Here is a 25695-nt window from a genome sequence, read left to right as displayed (position 1 = left end):
TTTCCGTTGTCAGTAGTGACAACAGCATTATACCATTGCGCTGGATTGATGTTCAGTGGATGAAATGGATGCCAAAAAGTAATACACCTTTGGTGGCTTAAAGGGAATATTGCTTTTTTTTGGCTCTGTGACTGACAGATGGCCATGGCACTTGAAGTTGAGTGATTTATACAACTTCTATGCTTGAGTACATGTGCTTATTTCATACACACACAAACACAGAACATATGTCCTTGAGCACTGAAGTCAGTTTTTTCTTAATCCAACTCTTTTTTTTAAATAATCACAAAATATACTGGACACACACAGGTGGACACAGCTCCAGTAATTAATCAACAAGGTGTCCTATAAAAAACAGAAATTTACAAGTAACTTTGTCAATGTTTATTTACTGTACATGTTGGGGCACCTCCGCGCTTATACCACAGTGACTATCCCTAAATAAGATGTCTGTGCTTCAATTGTCCATTTATTAACTATTTTGATGTCAATCTAACAGTTAGCTTCACCTGTCATCTGAAGCAGAAAGCTTAGCGTTTTCCTATGGCTCTCAGCAGTATACTGTAAGTTATTACTGATTTAGATCAGGTACAACTGCAAAACGGAAGATTCAAGAGTCAATACTTTATTGCCATACAACTCGGTGTAAGTTGCTAGGGATTTGCTTCAGTGTGCTCATGACAGGACATCAACAAAGACACAACACAAGACATAGAACATATATATACACATACGGTATCCCACACGGGATCACACTTGACACAGGCAGATAAAAAAGGTGTCCGGTTAAAGTGACATGGTGCATAAGGATGCAGAGCGCAAATCCACACACTTTACAATAAATAGATAAAATAAAGCTTGTATGGGAATTAGTAGTCAGGAGAGATTGGCTTTGTGCTCCAGTTAGCTGGATTTAAAATTAAACAATACACTTTCAGCTTTATTTTGAGGGTGTTTACAGTCACATCAGATGAACATTAGGGGAATTGTTGCCCTTTTTTTACGCTTCATCCCCCGATTTTAGGGTAAATTAATTAATTGGAAAATGTAACATAAAGCAGAACTAGACGGCATCATATTCAATGACATATAGTTGTTAGCAGTTAATGGCATTAGCAGACATTTGGTATCTTCTCTGGTGATGCTCTGCTGGGCCTTAGTAGTACCTGAACTCGTTCCTCATTTCAACTGAAAACTTATTGTTTCCTTTGGAATAGAAATTATTTCATCATATGTCATGGCCCACTCCACAAACTTAATAGCGGCAGATGGAGCATACTGGTATTATGTTATTTATGAACTGTATATGCATGGAGAGACAGAGAGCTGTATAGAGAAATGTAGAAATCCAGTGCTATTTGTTAGCGCTAGAAAAAGCACTGAATTGCTTTGCCTCATATGCACAGCAAGGTTTGCAACTTAATATCGGCTCATTTTCCTCCACTGATTAGGGTGTTATTTCAAAAGCTTTTTATTTCCCTATAGAGCAGTAAATTGCTGACAAAGGGTTAGTGAGATTATACATACCCTGAGAAAAAAAAGCCATGATTCTTTGTTTGTCATCAGATCATCATCAGCACCTTAATAGTGAGAAGTACTCAAGACTGGTGACTTGCAGTGTTGTATTATTTATGCACCAGATCAAATATAATGTCAACCAAACCTAAATGCTTGATATAATGACGTCTCCTTAAACAACCAACATGAATATCTACAAACTGTCAGACATTCAGCTGCTGTATGGCGCCATGACAAACACAGCACATCATTAACTATCTGTTTTCTGGGCTTATATTCTTCATAAATCCATTATCTCAGAGAAACAGTTCTTCTGACGAGCACAGGAGTGTTCTGTAGGGTCTGTGATCCTGAGACGCAATATACTTCAGAAACCTTCTACAATAAGTGCATCACTTCTGTGTTAACAGAAGGCTAGATCAAAGAGCACTCTGAAGGAACAAAAGAGAATCGCAACAGGGACTGTCAGGCAGAAAATACTCGTCCAACAGGCATAACGATATGTGGGCGTGTTTGTGTCGAGGAGAGTTCAAGTCTTACATGTGAACCATTTTAAATCACCAACAGGAGCAGCTTAGATCAAGAAACAGCATGGCTAAGTCATAGTCATACTTGTACTGTATGTATTTAAATAGCATTTCACAAATTTTACATTATATTGGCAAACTTACTGCAAAAAACATAAATATCCCAATGTCACTTTTTACAGTATTTTCAAGTGCAACATGCTGTAACAAATCCTCTGGCTGCATGCCATTAGCGACTTTAACTAGTTTGTTGCTAGGCAGTGAGGAAATGTCATTATTTTCATTTTTAAATCATTTTCTCATTTCTTTTGGTTATTTAATCATGCCTTGGACCTACTTGTTTGTCTAATCTTAACTGTGGTACTCTCTACAGTAGTGCTATTTATTCTGTCCTAATGATATTGTAACACATCTTTCAATTATATGTCCGTGATTTATGTAGATCTCTCCGTTTATCTGGGTATTTGTATTAATAATCTTTGTCAATACACTGCCATTAAAGCCTCTTCACTTGTAATGGTTATTGCCAACTCCTTATTCCCATATGTGGCCCAAGGACAGCGCACCCTTCCAGCCACAAAAACAACAAAAGTGTGGCAGCACTCATTTTGCAGTTAATGGTAACCTGTGGCTTAAATTTCAGATCATCAGTGCTCCAAATGTCAAATTTCAAATAATTTGGGATACGTGCACTATGCTATTGTTATGGCCTCTCTAAACACACAAAAACACTCTAAAATTACTTCTTAAATAATCAAAAGAAAAAAGGGGTCGGAGATCCCAGCCAATAAGAACAAAATATGGGGAAGTCACTGAGCCAACCCCTCATACTGTAGACGCTATGAGTAATATTAATGCCCAAAGATAAGAGCAGTAGATGCCCAGAATTGACCAATGTCTGAGTCCCAGATGGGGGAATTTTACCACAGGCTTATTTTATTTCATGTAATTGTGCTTGTTGAGTTTGTTATAAAAAAGAAAATGGAGGCCTGCCACACACTATTAGGAGGATCATAAACAACGTTGGATGAAAAAAAGGAAAGATTTTGTTCTTATAACGTTCCCTCCCTGACCAATAAATAATTGTCAAGTTTCAGTGGTAGGATGGTCCAATTATTCTGTAAAAGGATGGAATTAGACAATTGAGAAGCGGTAGTTGTTTACCACTGGAAAGCATTGTTTGAACATATTTGCTTTAATGTAAAATGTGAATTCGGGTTCTAGTGGGAAACAAGCCACAGAGAGAGCAGATGTGTTCCCTCCCAAACCAGGCCAAGAAATATTACTGCAAAGCTAGGACCCAGTGTGTTAACATTCATGTTAACAGCATTGTTCGCTCATCACTTGGCCCTCAAGTCAAACAGCAGTGAGTCCAAAAGATGAAAAAGTAATTAGATGATAGCTTCAAGGTTGAGTTTAAAGGTGTGACATTTCTAAACGTGAATCATGTCCAACCAGGTTAACTGTATCCTCAGATAGATTCATTGGTTTCCTGTGAAGCATCCAGACCCCTCTGGGTCAGGTCGGTTGTGTGTTTCCAGAACTAGGACCAAACAATGTGAAGCAGCATTCAGTTATTACGCTCCTCACCTGTGGAACAAAGTCCCTGAAAACCTGAGGTCTGCTCAAATGGTTAGCTCATTTAAATCCGGGCTAAAAACGTTATTGTTCACTGAATCTTTATCATAAATCCGATACATTATTATTTTTCAACACTTCATTCTTGTCCTTAAATGTAGTGGTTGATTTAATTATTTTAATGTGTATTGTATTATTTATTTTAATCTATTTTATTGTAATGTTTACAAATTTTAACCATTCTTCTCCAAGCTTTGTCAGTTAAAACAAATTAAGAGGCAGGCTTTGAGGATTACCAGAATGGTTTCTTAATGTTGAACAACCAGATCAGTATTACAGTGTATCACAACAGTGTCATCACCTGTTTAAACAAACTGTTGTCTGCTGCCGAATGTCATGCTAGCTATGGTTGCATTCTATTTTATTGTTTATAATGCCATCTCAATATGGAGCTGCGCATCTTCCTTTTCTCTTGTTTCCTATATCAGAGATTGGTTGGAAATATGCATTTGCTCTAACCAAACTGGGGAATAATAGTAATAGAAAAAGTAATTGGTTGTTAAAACGGAGTGGCACTCATGTTGCGATATTGTAATTGCAATCATCCTTGTCTTTTTTTCCTTTTTTTTCTCATAGAAAGTGAAGAGTTTGGGCCTGTTTTTATCCATGAGCCTGACGATGTTATTTCTCCTTTGGATTCTGATGAAAAGAAAGTGGTGATGCACTGTGAAGCACGTGGGAATCCACCACCCACATACAGGTGTGACATACATTTGTCTGTCTCCTAATTGCAGTTCTATTTTCACAGCTCATTAGCGTGCCATTCATCACAAATATATTACAATCTCCTATTCTTATGTCTTTCAGTTGGTACATCAATGGGACAGAAGTGGATACAGAGGCAGACTATCGCTACAGCTTAATTGATGGAAACTTAATTATTACCAATGCAAGTGAGATCACTGACTATGGGAAGTACCAGTGTAAAGCAGAGAACAGCTTTGGGACCGTCCTAGGTCGAGAAGCTCTTTTGCAGTTTGCATGTGAGTAGATTTTTTATTTATTTATTCAAACGTGTACAATTCTACATACACAAGGTCTAATAATATATTTTATATACTCTATAAAGTAGCATGTAGTTCTGTATGTATGTGTTGGCAAATGTACATTTTAGTCTGTTAGACTTATGAGAGCCATGTTCTTAACCCCCCTAGGTTAAGAACATGGCTCTCATACGAAGCAAATAATTAGCTGCAAGCTCTTTGTCTCTCTGAGTTAAAATTAACCTGTTTGGTTGCAGGGGTAAATAAACACTACGCTGTTTACAGTAAGGTTTTGTTGCCGAGTTTAGTTCCCACCGGCTCCATCTGATACTGTTCAGTTGCACTGCTAACAGGGTATGTGTCCTTAAATGCCATGTCTCAATGGTAAATGAGAGCAAAAAGCGCATTTCTTCCCCCAGTAATCCCCTGGCCTTACTCCAAAACATCATCACAGGCTAAGGCAGCACACACAGAGAGACCAGGGGCACTGGGCTCAAAAGGAAAATGCATTGTTGGTTTTCTCTGCAGTTTCCTCAGGAGCAATGGTCATAATTGCCTTATTGGCATGTCTACAGGGAGCTTACCATTCTCACTTTCTGAAATGTTGCTAGAAGGTAGAGTACATGGTCTCATTTGTTGTTATGGGTAGAGTTAGGTCAATTTCCAGTGTCACTGGTCCGTTCCGGTGTATTTTATTTTATGCTAACCAGTTGAACCGGCATTTGTCACTGTGACGCCTTCTGGCAAATGAAAAAGTAGCCTACATTAGCAAACCTGTGCCGATGCCGTCACGGCACTAAATCACACTTGTATTGCAACCACTGTTGGGCAGTAGCATTACTAGTTTTACTACTACTTCTTTTCAATAGCATCGCTGTTTTCTGAAACAAATAGCTTTTCAGTAGCTTAGCTCCCATATTTTAATGAAGTAGTGCAGTAGCGTCCACACAAGCTACATTTCCCAGAGCATTTCTGAAGCTTTCTGCTGCGGTCTGAAATAAAACTGCTGAGGATCACTGACGCCACCGCCAAACACAGACGTGTATGTCTTGACATGGATTTATAAAAAAAAATAAATAGCTGTGACGTAGTAAACTACTTTTGCCATGTTGATCTAGATTAGCTTTGCTACATTTCTTTGGGGGCTAACGTTAGCTTCATTGTAGTAAAGCTTCATTTAATGTAGAATAACTGGTAGCTTAGCTCACTAATCTTTATAGTAGGTAAAGGAAGTTAAGTAGCATGCCTAACACTGGTAATAAGCAATATGACAACGTGTTTAACATAATGTTATGTTTGTTAATAAACAAACACACTAACGGAGATGCTAGTGTCCCTGACAGCCAAGCAGCGCTATGAAAGAGATCACATTTCAGTAGAGGCAGGAGGGGGAACGGCGCACGTTGTTTACTAGAAACTACTAATCTACTAAAAAAATCTTTAAAAAAATATATATATATATAAATATATATAATATATCTGGTATACTGCTCTGGTCTGCCTTAATTTCAAACTGGTTTAAACATTTTTTATACTGGCCCAGGCCTTGTTATGGGGACTTACAGGAATTTCTTAGGAAACAAATGGCTAGATTAGCTAGATGTTATGTTTTTTTTCCTTTACAAACTTTCATATATATCAGCGCGATCAAAAGAATCAGTACAAAAAATCAGGAGTAGACCTAAATCAAATATAAGCCAGACTGCATTGGCAGGCAGAAATGCCCAGATGGTAAAGCAGGGACACCCACTTTAAAAAAGTGCTGCTGCTTTCAGAGGGACAGAAGCTGCGCCTCAACATGTATACTTATCTGTCCTCTCAACTGTCCAGATTGTTTCCTCCCCCTCTCTCCATTTGAGTGTCAATCTGTAGCCTATGTAAAAAAAATTGAGCTTCAGCCTTTTTTTCTGATTGAACTAGGCTGAAAATGAGCAATTTAACATGTAGGCACTCAAGCTGAGACATGGGCAGCTATTTTTATTTTGCATAAATACAGTACATTTGCACTATATGATCCATCAGATTGATTGTGGCTATATGCAATATTCTAGGGGAGTGTTTTGCCAACATTTTAGTTTTTTGGAGTCAGTGTGGGTTTTTTCTATGCACCTTCTTTATTGTGCAGTTCATTTGTTGTTTGCATTTCCGAAGTTATACTTCTTTTCCTGACTAAGATATCTGCAGTTGCTCATTCTGTCCCACTTAAAACAAAGCTTAGTGAATCACAGATGTAGTGACAGTTGTTCCTTAGAATTGTACAGCAGCATTCACTTTTTTACTGTTTTCCTCCATTGAAATGAAGTGGAAACCTACTGCTTAGAAAGAATGACACGAATTGGAAAGTTATAGACCTTTTCAACAACTGTCCGCCCAGCAGCAACTTACAAGACTACACAAGTATCTAAGTCTAGCACCTTAAGATGGACCAACCTGTAATGGCTGCATTATCCTGGCTCCAAAAATATCTGAACATATTGAAGTCAATCTGAAGCAAACCAAATCTCTTCAAATTCAAATTAGTCCAAATAGATATTTTTCGCATCTAGTTAATTTAGTCTCTATAGCTCTATTCTTCTAATGCGCCTTGGCATATTTTTAGTCTAAAGTCTTAAAGCATTTTAAGGCTTAAGCAGAGGGTCTTTGGGGTCATGTTTGGTTAATTGGCAGGTGTGTCACCTGAGACGATGGCCACTTGTTTGTCAAACATCAGCTTCACCCAAGCTCCCTTTGCACAAAATTGGATTTTCTAGTCCTAGGGGTTTGGAGCCACAGCCCGAAAATATCACTTGCTGAATAAACGTGTGGCTGTCTCAGTTGCACTGTTGAGTCAGCAACAAATCCCACATCTCACCAACTGTTGTTGTGTTGGTCAGAAATGTGTGGGAGAATGAATGATTCTCTGTGTAATGGTGGCACATCACACTGTTAAAGAAACACTGAAACTATATTCAATCTAATTTTATTTGTATGTGTATATTGATAGGAAATAGAACCGTTTCCATAAACATCACAGGTCAAATCTGTGTGTATATGATACAAAAATGCAAATTGTGATGTTTTGTAATCATAAATCGTAGTATTACAGTATTACACAAGTATTACACATTTTCTTCATTTAAAAAAAATCACATAAATTCCTAAATAAGCTTAACTTGACATGGGAGCTTAACAGTTGTTGCTGCATCTTCAACTTCACTAAGCTAAAAAACCTGTCTTCATCCCATGACCAAATTTCCTTTTCCTTTAATTCTTATCTATGGCTATTTACCTTATGAAGTGACACATTTTGGTGTGGCTGATTCTTCAGCTTTAAGCAGTACAAATATCCAACAGCATCACTGTGAAATATCCTCATAGAAAGTCTACATTTCTTTCAAATGTGACCCTTCAAAAGGCTAGCCACAGAAACAAAGAGAGGTGCCCTGCAGCACACATTTGGATGCAGAACCTGCCTCTCTCTCTCAGCATAACAAATGGTGGATATTTATCACTCAGTGTGGAGCTCAACTTTTCCCTCCCATTTCAGGTTGGCGCTGCACATTTTCATGCCTTGACACAGTCGTCTATCTGGTTAACTGGTTCAGATACACGAGCAATTATTTTCTTCATAAACTGAGTGTTTTAAAGAAATAATGATATGCTTGTATATGTTGTTTAAGACTTGAAATGGACTGGTCAACTTATTTGACTTATGTTCAGTGTATGTTGAGACATCCCATACAGTCAGCAGGCTCCTTGTATCTCTGTTTTTAGTTGGGGAACATTATACTCCCAATTACAAACTGTACCTTCTATAATTTCAAGCAGATGCATGCTAATTCCTAGAGATCGTCAACTCTTACAGTTTGCATATACATTTTGCAGATTTCAAGTAAATACAAATCCTACTTGCCTAAAGTCAATTTGTTACTGGCCCCTATGCAAATTGTTATTAGTAGTTATCAAACAACGACAAAGACTAATTTTATTTGGGCTGGGTTAGTTTAAATACATTTTTGGCACTGGTTGAAGTTATGTACCTGTTGCACTCCACTATACACTGTAGTCCAGAGGGTTGTTAAAGGAGACACAGCCATCTTCTAACCATATACAAACTGGGAACTATATTCTCAGAAGGCGAAGCACTGCTACTTCTGCTACTTGGGTGGAGTGATTTGGTCGCAGCACACGAGAAGCCCCGTGGTGTGGAGCAGAGAGTAACAACGGTGCTTTTTTAGGTGTTGCGCTATTCACTCCGCCCAAGTAGAAGAAGTAGCAGTGCTTCGCCTTCTGAGAATATAGTTCCCAGTTTGTTTACGGTTAGAAGATGGCTGTGTCTCATGTGACCTTGTTATTTGTACACGCTGTGTACAAATCACAACATGTAAACAGGAACATGTTGGCGTTATTTTGTCACTTATTGGGAGCAGTAGGCTAGATGGAGCCGGTTACCTCCAGGATCTGTGCTAGGCTAGGCTAGCGGTGGGTGCACCAGACGGAGTTACGACACACACGGAGATGAGAAAGGTATGTATGGACTTATCGAACTCTGGGGGATAGGGTGAATAAGCTAAAGTGCCCATAAGTAGGTGTATTCCTTTAAGTCAAGATGTCAAACTGAACACAGCCCTGTTTCGTGCCGAGTGGACCAGCCAGACTGTTCAGTCAAGATTTGCCACAGTATATTCTATTCACTGGCCGTGTACGCTGCTCCAAAGATGTTTCAGTACGATGTTTTTTTCTTTCTTTGTTTTGAAATTCGGAGCTGCTGAACTCACACTTGAGCTGTTTTTCAGCCGTGACTTTGAAGGAAGCAGGCAGAAAGGAGGCCTCTGATCTTTCTCCCCTAAGAGTTCTCTCTCTGCAGACGTGAGTCTGGCTGAGGCTCAGGTATCGAGCCACTCTGAGCAGTACAGTAGTAATGAAATTAATCGGATGCTTTGACTTGAGCATTGGAAGACCCACCCACCCACACATAACACACACACACACACACACACACACACACACACACACACACACACACACACACACACACACACACACACACACACACACACCTCTGAAATGTTCTACAAATGTGGAATGATTGGTAGTTAATGCCTATTGATTGTGTTCATACTGATGTTGAAATAACTAATTTGCATTGAGCACTTGCTCCTGTGCTTGCTGCAAATTTCATCACTGCATGTCTGGATTTTAAGACATTTATGTAGACATAGTTTGGCTTTAATGACCATGTTGTTTTCACAGGAATAAAATGTCACTTTACATACCTGTAGTTTGCAAAGGGAAATGATTGGTCAGAAAACCTGATCTCATGTGTCCATAACATATAAATGCTTCAGTAATGACACCCCTTGACAATCAATCATCTGATCCACTTCCTCAATACATATGCAGTTTCTGTCTATACTGCTCTGTATATGTTTTTTCAAACATGTGGTGTCTCTCTACTATATGTGTAGGGTGTTGACACAGTGTATTGCATGTGTTATAAAAGTAGCGTAGTGTGGGCGTAGCGAGTGTTTGGTTAATGGCAGAGGTGTATAAAGTACTAGAGACCCATACTTGAGTAAAAGTACAAGTGCTCTATCAAAAAAGTGACTTGAGCAGAAGTTGAGGTGCTCTTTAAACACCCCACTTAAGTGGTACTAAAGTAGTCAACATTTTTTGTACTTAAGTATTGCAAGTAGTTTATTTTAAAATGTACTACTCAAGTACTAAAAGTAAAAGTACAAGTATTGTGTTATGTTGTTATTAAAGTGCCCATATTATGAAAAAATCACTTTTTCTGGGATTTGGGGTGTTCTTTTGTGTCTCTGGTGCTTCCACACACATACAAACTTTGAAAAAAATCCATCCATGCTGTTTTGAGTGAGATACGGTTTCTGAATGTGTCCTGCCTTCAGTCTCCTAGTGAGCTGTTCAAAATCGGCTCGGACTGTGACGTCACAGTCCGAAATGAGCTGGCTAACCGCAACCGTTAGCTCGTAGCGTTAGCATTAGCATGCTAACGCTAATGCTAACACTAGCATGGTACCTCGTTCTCAATAGCAAAGCACTGCTACAACACACACAAGTTCACCATAATCTACAAAAGAACTACTTACATGTGTGCCCTCATTTAGAAGTCTCCCAGCTAATCCTGCCTTGTAACTGACTGAAGTTGGAGAAACAGTCTTTGCCGTGTCTATGGACCTAGCTAGCTGACATGATCTACATCTGAGCTACTGAGGGGGCAAAGTGTGAGACAATCAAAGATAGTACAGAAGAAGAAGAAGAAAAGAGGTCTCACTCTGTAGCTAAAACAGAAACCAGGTGAAAAGAGGATCTACAGCAGTGAGAGAGAGCTGTGCAGTACAACAACAATATGGTGTTTTTTGAAAATTAAACCATGTAAACCTATTCTGGTACAACCTTAAAATACAATTATGAACCTGAAAATGAGCATAATATGGGCGCTTTAAAGAAAGAAGTCAAATTGTGAATATCATTTTGTTGGAGTTCACCTTTTTACTTGGTATTAAGGCAGTCACAAGCTGTACATTGCTGGATATGAAGGAAGTTTTTGAAATAAACCCCAAAAGGTACATTAATGTCACAGCTATTATAACTACTATTATCTGATATAACAGTGGGTTATTAATCACTTATTAACAAATACTGAAATAAAATGTGTGATGTAGTGGAAAATTAGCAAGCTAGCAAAATACAGATAAACTAGCAGCTTCACATCACATGGTCAAACGGTTAACATTCAGTACACACTGCAGACTCAAACAACTCAGGAATAGATTAATCTGCTGCAACAATAACTAAATATAAAGAGTACAAACTGACATCGTCTCTGACTTCTGAACAGGCGATCGCCGTAATGAAAAGAAACACAATACGATCTCGGGGATTATCGTATGTAACTAACGTAGCCGTAACTACACACACTGTAACCTACACAGTATCCGTAGCGTGAGGAATTCACAACAGTAATGAGTAACGATGCAGCACATTAAAAAATGTATTAAACTCATCGAAAATATGTACTCAAGTAAAAGTGGAAGTAGGAGAAAACATGTACTCCAGTAGAGTACAGATACAGCCTTTTAGTACTTAAGTACAGTAGTGAAGTAGTTCTACTACTTCGTTACTATACAGCTCTGGTTAAGGGCACGACAGAGAGAGTGCCAGTGGATGCACTCAGAGCAGACAGGTGTTGGCGATCGGACCGGATGAGAAATTAGCAGGAACGTTATCAAGTGGTAGGGAGTGTACAGTTTCTCCATGAATAAATGCTGCAAGTCTCTCCTCTGTAGCTGACTTCCCGACCACGGTCTGGAAGCTGAAGCAGGGAAGTTATCTTGCTCTGTTTTCAGAAAGACCAACATTTAATGCTGTGGTTTAAAATGAGAGTTATTGTTACCTAGGTGTAGTCTCTTTAACAAAGTAACATTTATTACGCTGTAACACTCTAGATGAGTAATCCAACAAATTGTTAAAAATAGCATGTTCAATTTTGTTCTGAGATCCCTGGTTAGTTTGCTATACTGGTCCTTAGTGGATATTTTACAGTAGATAGTGCTTTTGTTTTCGGTTGAACAAAGAGCAAGCCACAGTGTTCAGGCGAAACAGTTCTCTCCTTTTGTTGAAGCCTTGGAGTTGATACGTCCCTAAGTAAAGATGTGAAATGTAGTTAGAATAAATGTTTTCATGGGCATTATTCTGTGAAAGAAAAAAGTTATTTCAGTAGCTTAGATGAATGTAGGCTACACATGCTGGTCATCTGCTTCACTGTTCAGCTTTCTAGCTAACTTAAAGGTGCATTCCCATTAGGGTTGGGTATCGTTTGGTTTTTTCCCGATACCGGTGCTAAAACGATACTTTTAAAACGGTGCCTAAACGGTGCCTGAACCGATACTTAAAAAAATAGGGTAATAGGGAATAGGACCCGGTTTCGGTACCCAACCCTAATTCCCATCGAGGTCTATGCTAAGTTTATAACTGTACAATTCATATTATATACTTACCTGAGTTACTTACTATGCTGGATAGTTGTTATATGTTAGATTAAAAGACGTATCATGTCTTAGTCATGTTACCTGTGAAGAGAAGAGGTTAAAATGCACAGGCATTTTAGAAGTAGTTTACATCATTACTAGTGCTGTCAGTTAAACACGTTATTAACGGCGTTTACGCAAACCCATTTTAAACGGCATACATTTTTTTTATCGCGAGATTAACGTTCTTTTTGGCCTAGCAAACTTTGTAGTTTTTTTCACATGCTGTTGCAACAACTAGTAACGTTAGAAAAACTACAACACCACACCGGATCTAGCTAGACCGGAAACTAAACAACAGGCACGCCGCACACACTTGTTTGGGCTTGCGAGCCGGCCAAAGAGTAGTAGGCTAACGTTACGTTTTGAGTGGATGGCGAGCGCGAGACGCCAAAATGGATGCCAATAAGATTCTGAATGGTAAGTTTACTTTTAAAAAGTTGCCTAATGGTTCAATTGACAAGACCAAAGTGATTTGTTTGTTTTGTCGTTGTGAACTGAGCTATCATCGCAGAACGTCCAGTCTGAAATACCACTTGATGGCCAAGCACACAGCTGATGCCAATTCTCCGCCCCCTCCTCAAAGCCAGGCGACAAAAGCACAAAGCAAGCTGAGATCCACTTTTCCATGTTGATAAGAGCATTAAAATGAGAAAAAAATAATGGGACAAAAAGAAATCAAGGGGACATTTAGAATAGATAAAAATGTGCAATTAATTGCGAGTTAACTATGACATTAATGTGATTAAATATTTTAATCGTTTGACAGCACTAATCATTACATCAAGTTAATGAGCATTCCGTACATGGAACTATTTCCATGTCATTGTTGTTTCATATGCCTACGTGTGTGCAGTACACTGATACATGTTTTGCGTTGTATCTTTCAGTTTTACAGAAACAGCCATCAATAAAGCCACACCTTTTCCCAGAGCACGGTTTTATTTGAGTTTTTCTTCGCTATCTGTCTTGCCTTGCAATCGTGAGGATAGAATGCATTTATTTAATTAAAGCAGTCCTCAATTATTTAACTGAAAACATATCTCAACCATGTCATATGATATGCTACTTCTGTACATTTAAGAACAAATATTACTGGGATCACTACAGAAAACAGCAGATGAACAGATAGTCAGACACCACTGACTATCCCTGCAATTTAGCACACTCGGGGCCTAATTTACTAACACTAGCGCAGTTTGCGCTGCGTCTGTAATGCGAGTTCGGTAATAGCGCACGCTATGCTTCCACAGTTTGCGTAGTATTTATCAACCCTGACACCCATCAGGCAATCAGCGTCTTTCTCCGCCCACTATACTGTAAATTGCGCTGTAGCAAAGCGGTACTGGTGCTATGATATGGCTGAGTGCAGACTGCGATATTCCCACTGCTGATGCTATGACTGTTTGAAATGATCCTGATGCCAATATTTGTAATGTAGCGAGGAGTTTAACAACTGCTGGAATGGGATGTGAACGCTGAGTGGGAGATTCAATTTCATCTTTGATTTCTTACAGTAACTCTAATATTGCACGGCTGCTTGATCTGTAACGCTAAATGATGTTGTGTTCACTGACAAAGTGTGATTCTTGTGTTAAAACATATTTTCAGCCTCGCCTATGTCTTCGTCTTGCTCAAATTACTGTTGCCATTTCACCAGCGGCATAAAGGTCTACGAGGAAACTCGACTGCGGCTGGTTTAGACCTGCTTTTAAGAGGCGGAGAATTTCCCCCGCAGAATAGAGGCGCGCTCTTACTGACAGTCTTTGTAAATACCACGGAATATATAATTAGGCGCACTTTGCGCTTATCCTCCCACCTTTTTGGGTGGAACTCCCACTTTCCCCACGACCCTCCCACGAACGCATATTGAAAGCGCAACTTGTCTCTTCTCGCTCATGTGTCAGGCAATCTGCGATTTTACCCAAGTGCGCCCTGTCTGTAAATAGCCCGCATCGGTTACGTCCGTCTTTGCGACCAATTAGCGCCTGGAAACAGGCGCAAACGGCTTGATAAATCTAGCCCTCAGTCCAGCCATACACTAGCTGTCCACCTAGTCTTGTTTTTGTTTTTTATGTTGGCTGTTACTGCTCATGCTAACCATGACTTATTTATTCCAAACTACCAGTGTAGCTGCTGCCTGAAATGTAAAATGTATAATTTGCTGGAGATGTTTTCCAGGAAAGACCTGCCCTATTACTGGGTGTTTTCAACAACCAGTGTAATGGGTCTCTTAAAGTGGATAAACTGTACTGTAGATGGAATTGTTATCATGCTATAGTAGTTTTAGAAAGAGAGTAGAAAAATGAAAATACATGAAGATGAAACTTATATTCAATATTTATCAAATTAGGCCAGCCTTTCTAAGAAGACTTATGTTTCCTGGCTGAATAATTGAAGAGGAAGGAATAGCTACAGAAACACAAACACACAAACACACAAACACACACACACACACACACACACACACACACACACACACACATACACACACACCATTCATTTTAGTCATTACAGTCTATTATACAGTCTATTTGCTAAGTAAAGCGCTACAGTAGAGAACAGTGATCCATGGTTTAAAAAGGAAAAGAAGGTAGAAGTTAGCAATGCTGACATAAAAGACAAGGTGGTGACAGCTGCTGGTGAACATTACAATAGGACAAGCCAGCAGCCCCCACTTTGAATGGAGGCACCTAACATTGAATTGACAGTCCAATCTGTGGGAAATCAATTTAAGGTAAAAGGTTCAATCAATCATAGTGCATTTTAAACCACACAGGAGCCAAGAGAGGGTGTCTACAGTCATCTGCATTCAAGGAATTTTAGCTTTGTGTGTTCCAACACTGTCACACTGGAGCTGATAAACTGCCTTTTCAGTGCTGGATATGCCTTGTTTTAAGCACAGGAAGTGCTTTGTAGTGTGGAATGAATGCTTGCAAATCCACGTACTGTCCTGGTTGATTCTACTGAAGAAGTGCAGTAAACCACATGAAATATTTACTCTTCCTCTATTCTTTTTTTTTTAACATGGTTGAGCTATTTCTTCTTCAAATTAACCATTTGTTTTGTATACTTTTCTAATATTTGATCATATTTTTTCTTTAGAGCTAAAATGTTTATAAAAAGTTACATGACCAATACAGAAATAGTTTTGAAAAATAAAGAAATACAGTTTGACAAGATATCGACTGTGTGCTATATTTTAAGATAAAGGCCACCGTGAACTATGCATTATTAAACATGCCAGAAAATTTAGAGGAAATGCAGGTTTCACAAGTCACTCGGAGGCATAATTATCCCACAGTTCCAGGGTAATAGTAAACACTGCCTCTCAAAGTGATGAAATGGAAGTGGTACAGACACAGAGACCTGCCCTGGGTCAGCAGTCAGTCGCTTTATTTCCCACACGTTGGCATTGCTTCAACTAGAAATGAAGCAGGTGGCATCGGGGTCAAGAAGGCCTGGACCTGCTTTGTTCTACTTCCACGGACAAACAAAACGACCGCATTAGAACATTCAAAATAACGTTAGTATAGGAGATTAGTTACGAGAAAGTAACATCACATTACAGGTTTTTTTTTCCTGAATTGAATGATTCATCATAAGTAAATTCTAGAGCGTAAATTTATTGATCAAAATCAATTCTTCCAAACAGCATGACAGCTCTTTAAATGTTAGGAAAACATCTCAACTTAATTCAGTCAGCAATAATCCTCTTTTCACACTAAGACACCAGTTCAAAGAAGTTTTGTTATTAAGTAATACTTTTAACAACTTTAAAGGGGCTGTACAAAATATTTAGAACACTAATATATTTGTGTAAGCGAATTTGCTATGTAAAGATATACGGGAGTAATAGTGTCCTGAGCAGAGAATGAAGTCGGACTTCCTCTGTGTTGTTGTTGTAATCAGAGTTTCTCTGTTTTGTGTTTTGATAGTCCGGCCGCGAGTGCATGCGGTCGGTATCTGACACAGAGTGCTGCGACAAAGCGAACGCTCTGTGAGAGCCGTGTGGAGGCAATCCCAAAACATTGTTTTTTTTGTCTGAATCTCGAGTATAGCCCCTTTAAGGGCTTCCTTGCCTCTTGTTCTGGCCCAGGCTTCCCTAACTATGTTCACATTGGACAAATTGACATACATGATATACGTCCGTAGCATGTCATGCAAATGCAGAAGAAGGTAGTGTGCCATGCTTGGGCTGGGCATGTAAACCGTTTGATGCCAGAGACCCACCCTTACTTTTTTAACCATGATGATGATCAGTCGGAATTGCTAATGCAGCCACAAGGACGAGAAGCCACAAACACAACCAATTGTGTGGGAACACACGACCAACCCCAAGGGACCACCATCGGGGAATCGGACAGTGGACCGAAGCTTTACCCTTGTGCCACCAACTCAAAATTCAACTATGTCATCTACGACTTCTACTATGTATCATAACTGTGTTATATTATACTGTATTGCTGAGAAGCATTTTGTTTGTGTGCTGTTCCAGATCTCGGGGCTTTCAGTGGGAAGACCAGAGGCGGCGTTTCCGTGCGTGAAGGCCAAGGTGTGGTTCTCATGTGTAGTCCTCCTCCTCATTCACCAGGTAAGACGTTAGACCTTCACTCAAAGCCAGAAAAAAATCATGTTTTCTTCTCTTCACCGCCTTTAAGATTGTCAGTAGACTCTTCACTTTTCATCACCATTCCTATGACAACAAGTAATGTTGTTATTACTCTGCCAGGTGAATTTATTTATTGCATTGTGTTTCCATGGTTAGTTTTTGCAGCCGTCCGTTCTCCTCTCCATCCATCCATGCTATTCAAATGATGAGCGTGATAAGTTATGGTGACGCCAGAGCACAGATTCTCAGAGATCAAATTTGCTGGATCATTAGAAATGTAAAAGAAATGTTACACAACCAATTATTTCACTTAGGCAGAGCACAGGCACTGCGCTTTAATGGCATATCTTGAATATCCCTCTCTGCAGTTGTCCTCTAATGTAAGCTCTTATGTGAGCTATGAATCATCCAGGCTTTCTGTTTGCATCAGCTCTGTCGTACCGCTGCACTGCACCCGTGGGAATGTTTGCCAAGAGTGCGCCTCAGCTCCTGTTCTGGATGCCATTTTGAATGACATGATAGCAACCAGAGAATTAGTGACAGAGTAGCTGAAAAAAAAGAGATAATTAATAAACAGTGATGCTTAGTGATTGACAGATTAAAGTGTAGTGCAGATGATTCTCATCCTAAAGCACACTCGTTGCCTTTGCTCCAGTTGTATGGCATTTTGATTTGATTGGTTTTCAGGTTGTCTCTCTGTCCGTCCCATTCCTTGAATGCGATATCACAGGAGCGCCTCAAAGGAATCTCTTCAAATTAGGCACTAAACTAAGGTTTAAGGTTCTTCATTTGTCATGTGCACAACAATAACAGACATAGTTGTTGGCAATGAAAATATTAGGCCTCAGACACCTCCCACAATGCTCATTAAATAATTTTTAAAAACACACGTTAAAGCAAAATCTGAATCTAAGACAGAAGAAAAACAAAATAGTGCAAGTTAAGTAGTAAAATATGAAGGAATGAGTTAATTATACAATAAATACATTAGTGTAGACAGTTTTGTCTGGACTCAAGGATGAGGATTAGAATTCAGTTGTCAAGGGTCAAGGATATTGTGACCTCACATTTTTGGCCATAACTCAAGAATGAATGCGCTAATTACCAGCGTCAGCTGTTACTCTATCGCTGGTGGCTAGCTAGCTTGCCAACAAGCTTTGTTCGTTTAGTCCGTATTCTTAAACCAAACAGTATTAAACCCGAGGGTATATTACAGACAAAGTTTCACACAGGTGTCTAATAGGATAAAATGATGAAGTGATGACATTTTATAGCCAGAAGGTTAAAGGTCAACTTCACTGTGACATCATAATGTTCTTTCAAAAAGCTTTTCTGGCCATTATTCAACGCCATAACTTAGGAACAGAATGGGAGACATTTGGTCGGGTGCTGAATTAGTGACACTAATTGTTATGGGTTTGGTATGTTTTGTCTTATTTTGGTAATCTGTTTTTTCTGTTTTGTATTTTTGCCCTGTTTCCTGTTTTATTTTGATGGTCTTGTTTTCTGTCTTGTCTTGTTTTACTTCCTGAGTTTTCCCGCCCTTGTGATTGCCCTAATGTGTTTCACCTGTTTCCCAGCCTTGTGTCACCTGTGTTGCGTTTCCTCGTTAGCCTGTGTATTTAACCTTTGGGTGTTTCTCAATCTCAAGAATGCAAAGAATGGACTTGTGTTCTTGGGGAGAACGTTCTTGCTGGTTGTTCTTGGAAGAATTAACTCACAAGTTCACAAGCACAGAAAACGCTGTTAACAGTTTGAGACGATGCGTTCTTCCTGTTATTGCTCAACAAGGCAAGGCAAGGCAATTTTATTTGTATGGCACAATTCAGCAGCAATGCGATTCAAAGTGCTTTACACAAGACATATAGACAGTTAAAAATATGCAAATTAGGAACATATGAAGAAACAGTTATAAAAAATTAATGAATAAAGAATAAAAGGGGTACTGGCAAACGCAACATCACATGTAGACCACACATTCTAAGTTTCATGTAAATCGCAAAACTTTTGCCAAGATAGAACCGTTCATGTTTCCACACCCACCTACAGGAAGATGTTCCTCCATAACTTGCGCATTGTGTTAGCTATCAAAATTCTTTCGATAACCTTTAGTCACGAGGGTCAACCGAGTCTATATCCAAGTTTTCGTGCAGATTGGACTCACGGCCCAGGAGGAGTTAGACAAAGTATGTTTCCCATATATCGCGATGTGAATAATTAATAAAAAAAATTCTAACAGCGCCATCTAATGGCCGATGCACTATAAATTTGGCGTGGATGCTCAAACCCCTATACGGAACAACTTTGTCATATTTGGTGTCAATCGGGAATAAATCTTGTTAAGATACGCAACTTCCTGTTTCGACAGCCCCCTACAGGAATTTGGTCCTCTGTAATTTGCGCATTGTGTTAGCTATCAAAATTCTTTTGATATATTTTTGTCATGAGGGTCCACCGAGTCTATGTGCACATTTTTGTGCAGATGGGACTCACGCTCTAGGAAGAGTTAAAAAAAAGTAGGTTTCGCTCAAAGCAAATTAGCTAATTAATTAAAAAAAATTAAAACAGCGCCATCTAAAGGCCAATTGACGACATATTTGGCAAACAGCCTCATTGGCACATGAGGAACAACTTTCTTAAGTTTTGTGTGCATTGGAATAGCCGTTGGCAAGATATAACCATTCCTGTTTCCACTCCCACCTACAGGAAGTTGGTCCTCCATAACTTGCGCATTGTTTTAGCTATCAATATTCTTTTGATAACTTTTTGTCACGAGGGTCCTTCGAGTGTATATGCAAGTTTTCGTGCCGATCGGACTCACGTCCCAGGAGTAGTTAGACAAAGTAGGCTTCCCATATGTCAATATTTTGATGATTAAATAAAAAAAATTAAAACAGCGCCATGTAATGGCCGATTGCAGCCAACTTTGGCACAGTTGCTAAACCGGCCAGGAGGAACATCCTTGTCAAGTTTCGGGGCAATCGGAATAATTGTTGTCAAGATAACGCAACTTCCTGTTTAGACAGTAAGTTGCTATAACTTCCGCATTTTTTCAACTATCAAAATTCTCTGGATAACTTTTCATTATGAGGGTCAACAGATACTTCCTGCAAAGATTCAAGAAGATTGAAGTCACGGCCTAGGACGAGTTCGAAAGAATGTAAAACACCTGAAAACTGCATAATTAAAAATGGCCGCCTTCCGGTTGGGCGGAGCTAATGAATGTAAATGGGAAATATGTCTGCAATGATTAGAGCAATATGGATATTAAATCTGGTGAAGATCGGAGCAACTATGTCCAACTTAAGGCCTTCTACGCATTAGGGCTGGGCCCGGCTACAGGTATGGGCCAAATCGCTGTACAGTCTTGCAAAGCCCCCAGGTGTTTATGTGGGCGCCAATTTTTGTGAGTTTTCGTATATATTGAGGCCGTCAAAAATGTGCCCAAGGGCTAAAACCAATTAGGGGGCGCTATAGAGCAACCGTACCACTCCCAAGCCTAAATGTGAATTCAGATGAAAGAGTTTAATATTCTGCACATGGCTGCAAAAGTTTGAGAGTTTTCGTGCATCCTAAAGTCCTCAAACAAGTGTTAGTATAATGAAGATTTTTGCACGAAAACCAAGATTTTGGAAATTTTTGAATTTTGTAATTTTTTCAAAAAATAGCTGGAGTTCAAGATGAGACCTATGTTCCCTCAAAAGTTGGTATGTTAACTTCTTACTTTTTTCGGAATTAAGGCGCACGTTAGGGGGCGCTATGGAGCCCCCTGGCAACACCTGAGGCCAAGCACTACAGAACTTTGCAATTTTCACCAGTTGTGACAGGTGTGCAAATTTTTGTGAGTTTTCGTGCATGCTAACGCCCTCAAAAATGCGACAAAGGACTCCGAAAAATAATAATCTGATGAAAAACAATAGGTTCCTTCGCACTTTCAGTGCAAGGCACCGTTGGGGCCTTGCACTTTTGTGCTCGGGCCCTAATTAAGAAAAGGCAGTGTTAAAAAGAAAGGTCTTCAGCCTTGATTTAAAAGAGCTGAGATTAGGTGCCGACCTACAGTTTAGCGGTAGTTTGTTCCAGATGTAGGGACCATAGAAGTTGAATGCAGCTTCCCCCTTTTTTGTTCCGACTCTGGGTATGGCAAGCAGACCCTTCGCAGATGATCTCAACGGCTCATAGTGTAGTAGCAGATTCAAAAGGTAAATTGGTCCTAAACCGTTTAGTGACTTATAAACTGACATGAGTATTTTGAAATCTATTCTTTGATGCACAGGAAGCCAGTGTAAGGACTTCAGAACTGGAGTGATGTGATCTATTTTTTGTGTTGGTAAGGACTCGTGCAGCAGCATTCTGAATCAGCTGCAGCTGTTTAATAGAATTTTTATGAATACCTGTAAAGACACCGTTGCAGTAGTCAAGTCTACTGAAAATAAAAGCATGGATACGTTTTTCCAAATGCTGTTGGCACATAAGTCCTTTTACCCTTGCTATATTTTTAAGATGATAATAGGCAGATTTAGTTACTGACCTAATGTGGCTGTTAAAATTCAGGTCAGAGTCCATAATTATGCCAAGATTTCTTGTTTTGTCTGTTGTTTTTAACATTGTTGATTGAAGATGAGCATTGACTTTTAATCGTTCATTTTGTGGTCCAAAATGATCACCTCCGTTTTATTTTCATTTAATTTTAGGAAATTCTGGCACATCCATTCGTTGATTTGTTCAATGCACCTGGCCAGGTGTTGTATTGGACTGTAGTCTCCGGGTGACAAGGTTATATAAATCTGTGTGTCATCCGCATAGCTGTGATAGTTTATGTTGTTGTTTTCCATGATTTTAGCTAGGGGCAGCATGTATATATTTAACAGTAGAGGCCCCAGGATGGAGCCTCGGGGAACTCCACATGTCAAACTTGTACGCTCAGATGCATAGTTACCTATTGACACATAGTAATTTCTATTCTTTAAATAGGATTCAAACCACTTTAGTACTGTTCCAGAAAGGCCTACCCAGTTTTCCAGTCTGTTTAATAATATGTCGTGGTCAACGGTGTCAAATGCAGCGCTGAGATCTAGTAAAACTAAGACTGTAGTTCTGCCACTATCTGTGCTTAAGTGGATATCATTGAAAAATTTCAGAAGAGCTGTCTCAGTGCTATGATGTGGCCGAAAACCCGACTGTAAGGGATCCAAAATATTCTTTTGGGACAATAAAAGGTTTATTTGTTGAAAAAACGCTTTTTCAATAATTTTACTTAAAAATGGGAGGTTTGATATAGGCCTGTAGTTGTCAATTAGTGTCCATCTAGGTTATTCTTTTTTAAGAGTGGCTTGATTACTGCAGTTTTTAACGCCTGTGGGAAGATACCTGTTTGAAGAGACATGTTTACAATCTGTAAAAGATCTGAGACCAAACAATTGGAAACATTTTTGAAAAAGCCAGTTGGTAAAATATCAAGGCAACAGGAAGAGGTTTTCAGATTTTGTATAATCTCCGCCAGTTGACCTTGGTAAATCGTTTGAAATTGTGTCATATGAGGACTTGTTTTGCTTAAACACTGAGGGCCTGATTTACTAACACTAGCGCAGTTTGCGCTGCGTCTGTTTATGCGAGTTCGGTAATAGCGCACGCTATGCTTCCACATTTTGCGTAGTATTTATCAACCCTGACACCCATCAGGCAATCAGCGTCTTTCTCCGCCCACTATACCGTAAATTGCGCTGTAGCAAAGCGGTACTTGTGCTATGATATGGCTGAGTGCAGACTGCGATATTCCCACTGCTGATGCTATGACTGTTTGAAATGATCCTGATGCCAATATTTGTAATGTAGGGAGGAGTTTAACAACTGCTGGAATGGGATGTGAACGCTGAGTGGGAGATTCAATTTCATCTTTGATTTCTTCCAGTAACTCTAATATTGCATGGCTGCTTGATCTGTAACGCTAAATGATGTTGTGTTCACTGACAAAGTGTGATTCTTGTGTTAAAACATATTTTCAGCCTCGCCTATGTCTTCGTCTTGCTCAAATTACTGTTGCCATTTCACCAGCAGCATAAAGGTCTACGAGGAAACTCGATTGCGGCTGGTTTAGACCTGCTTTTAAGAGGCGGAGAATTTCCCCCGCAGAATAGAGGCGCGCTCTTACTGACAGTCTTTATAAATACCACGGAATATATAATTAGGCGCACTTTGCGCTTATCCTCCCACCTTTTTGGGTGGAACTCCCACTTTCCCCACGACCCTCCCACGAACGCATATTGAAAGCGCAACTTGTCTCTTCTCGTTCATGTGGCAGACAATCTGCGATTTTACCCAAGTGCGCCCTGTTTGTAAATAGCCCGCATCGGTTACGTCCGTCTTTGTGACCAATTAGCGCCTGGAAACAGGCGCAAACGGCTTGATAAATCTCGCCCTGAGACAGCACATATCCTGTACCTGATATGGATGCACTGACTGTAAGTCTAATTTTCTGAATTTTTTCACTAAAGAAGATGGCAAAGTTATTGCAAGCTTCAGTGGACAAAAGGTCAGATGCTACTGGTACGTACTGGAGGGTTTGATAACCTATCGACAGTAGCAAACAGAGCACGTGAATTATTAGAGTTTTTTGCAATAATTTCAGAGAAGAGCGTCTGCCTTGCATTTCTCAGTACCACATTAAAAATACAAAGTCTGTCTTTATAGATTTCATAATGGACCTGTAGGTTTGTTTTTCGCCACCTGCGTTCAGCTTTTCGACACTCTCTTTTTTCTGATCTTACAGGTGCGACATTTCTCCATGGTGATTTTTTCTTGCTAGAGATGGTTTTGACCTTAACGGGAGCAATGGTGTCAATAATAGTTGATATTCTACAATTGAAATTATCTACAAGTTCAGTTGCTGAGGCTCCAGAGGGGGCAGTTGTGGACGAGAAAAGCTGAATGAATTTTTCACTGATGCTTTCAGTGATGTATCGTTTTCTGATTACCTCTGTATGAACAATTTTTTTCACAGTTATAGAGCTATTAAAAAACACACAGGAATGATCAGAGAGAGCAATATCATTCACCACAACTTTGGAAATGTTCAAGCCTTTAGAAATAATTAAGTCCAAGATGTGACCTTTGTTGTGTGTGGCTGTAGTCACATGTTGAGTGAGTCCATAATTATCAAAGATACAATACAGTTCCTTTGTACCTCTATCCTCAGGGTTGTCGACATGAATGTTGAAATCACCCGTAACAATTATACAGTCAAAGTCAACACAGATCATAGACAGTAGTTCAACAAAATCATCAAAAAAGGCTGCACAGTACTTAGGTGGTCTGTAGATATTTATAAATATAGCTCTAATACTGGACCTTAGCTGAAGAGCCACATACTCAAAGGAAGCGAAATTTCCAATGGATAATTGCGTACATATGAATGAGTTTTTAAACAAAATAGCGACCCCGCCTCCTCTCTTATGAACTCTACTCTCATTCATAAAACTGAAGCCAGGGGGGGCTGACTCGATAAGGACAGCAGCACTGTTATTCTGATCCAACCAGGTTTCAGTTAAAAACATAAAATCAAGATTATGTTGAATAATAAAATCATTGATAAAAAATGTTTTTCCTGCTAAGGATCTGACGTTTAATAAAGCTATTGTTTGTGTGTTGAGGCAAATAACTGCCTCGTTTCTTATGGCAGGCTGTAGATGACGGGGAATGAGCGCTACATTTACTATATTAGCAGTTGAATGTGTTTTATTGTATTGCTGCTTCACCACTTTGTGTGGTCTGTTTCTAATAATAACTGGAATGATATAGCTGTTTTGTGGACTAGGAGATGTTGTTATAGAGGAGGAGGTGGTTATGGAAGAGTGCATCTGGGAATTGTGTTTGAGCGTGTTTTTTCGGGAGGTAAACCGTCAGTCAACACTCCCTGCACAGAGGCTACCTGCAAGGCTCCAAAATACCAGCTAGAAATAAAAACCACAACAGTATAACCACTTTGTATTAAAACAATCTCCGGACAAGAAAACCTCATAATGCTACAACTATTGCAATAATATTGAAAAATAAACTTATTCAAAAGAGTGGAACGCGATCCCTACTATTATTAGTGTATACGTTTAAGTCAGTTTAAATTAAACAATAAATATGCACTGGTGTGTCCTATGTGTTCCTATTAGTGTTATGTGGAATTATCATTTCTATATTAATTCTAGCAATTCAAATTATAAAGGTTGGTGTCTCCCCTTTAGTCTACATAACATGTCATAGCATGTTACCACTTTATGTACAACTGTTCATTTATCATACAGACTGAAACTCAACTTCTAATAAATCAGAAAACAAATACACCAAAAATATGAACTAAATACTAAATCTAATGTAGGCTATAGCCTATGGCATAA

General features: G+C 39.3%; 1 protein-coding gene across 1 annotated transcript in view; it reads left to right on the top strand.

The window, feature by feature from the left end:
• Positions 1 to 25695, top strand: part of cntn5 (contactin 5) — a 137365-nt gene that overhangs the window by 45095 nt on the left and 66575 nt on the right. Inside the window, 3 exon segments of the mRNA XM_039787472.1 lie at positions 4260 to 4383; positions 4491 to 4666; positions 17198 to 17293. Coding sequence (XP_039643406.1) covers positions 4260 to 4383; positions 4491 to 4666; positions 17198 to 17293 — 396 coding nt within the window.

Source organism: Perca fluviatilis, chromosome 2, assembly GCF_010015445.1.
Source record: "Perca fluviatilis chromosome 2, GENO_Pfluv_1.0, whole genome shotgun sequence".
Lineage (NCBI taxonomy): Eukaryota > Metazoa > Chordata > Actinopteri > Perciformes > Percidae > Perca > Perca fluviatilis.
This window is presented reverse-complemented; position numbering and strand designations above follow the sequence as displayed.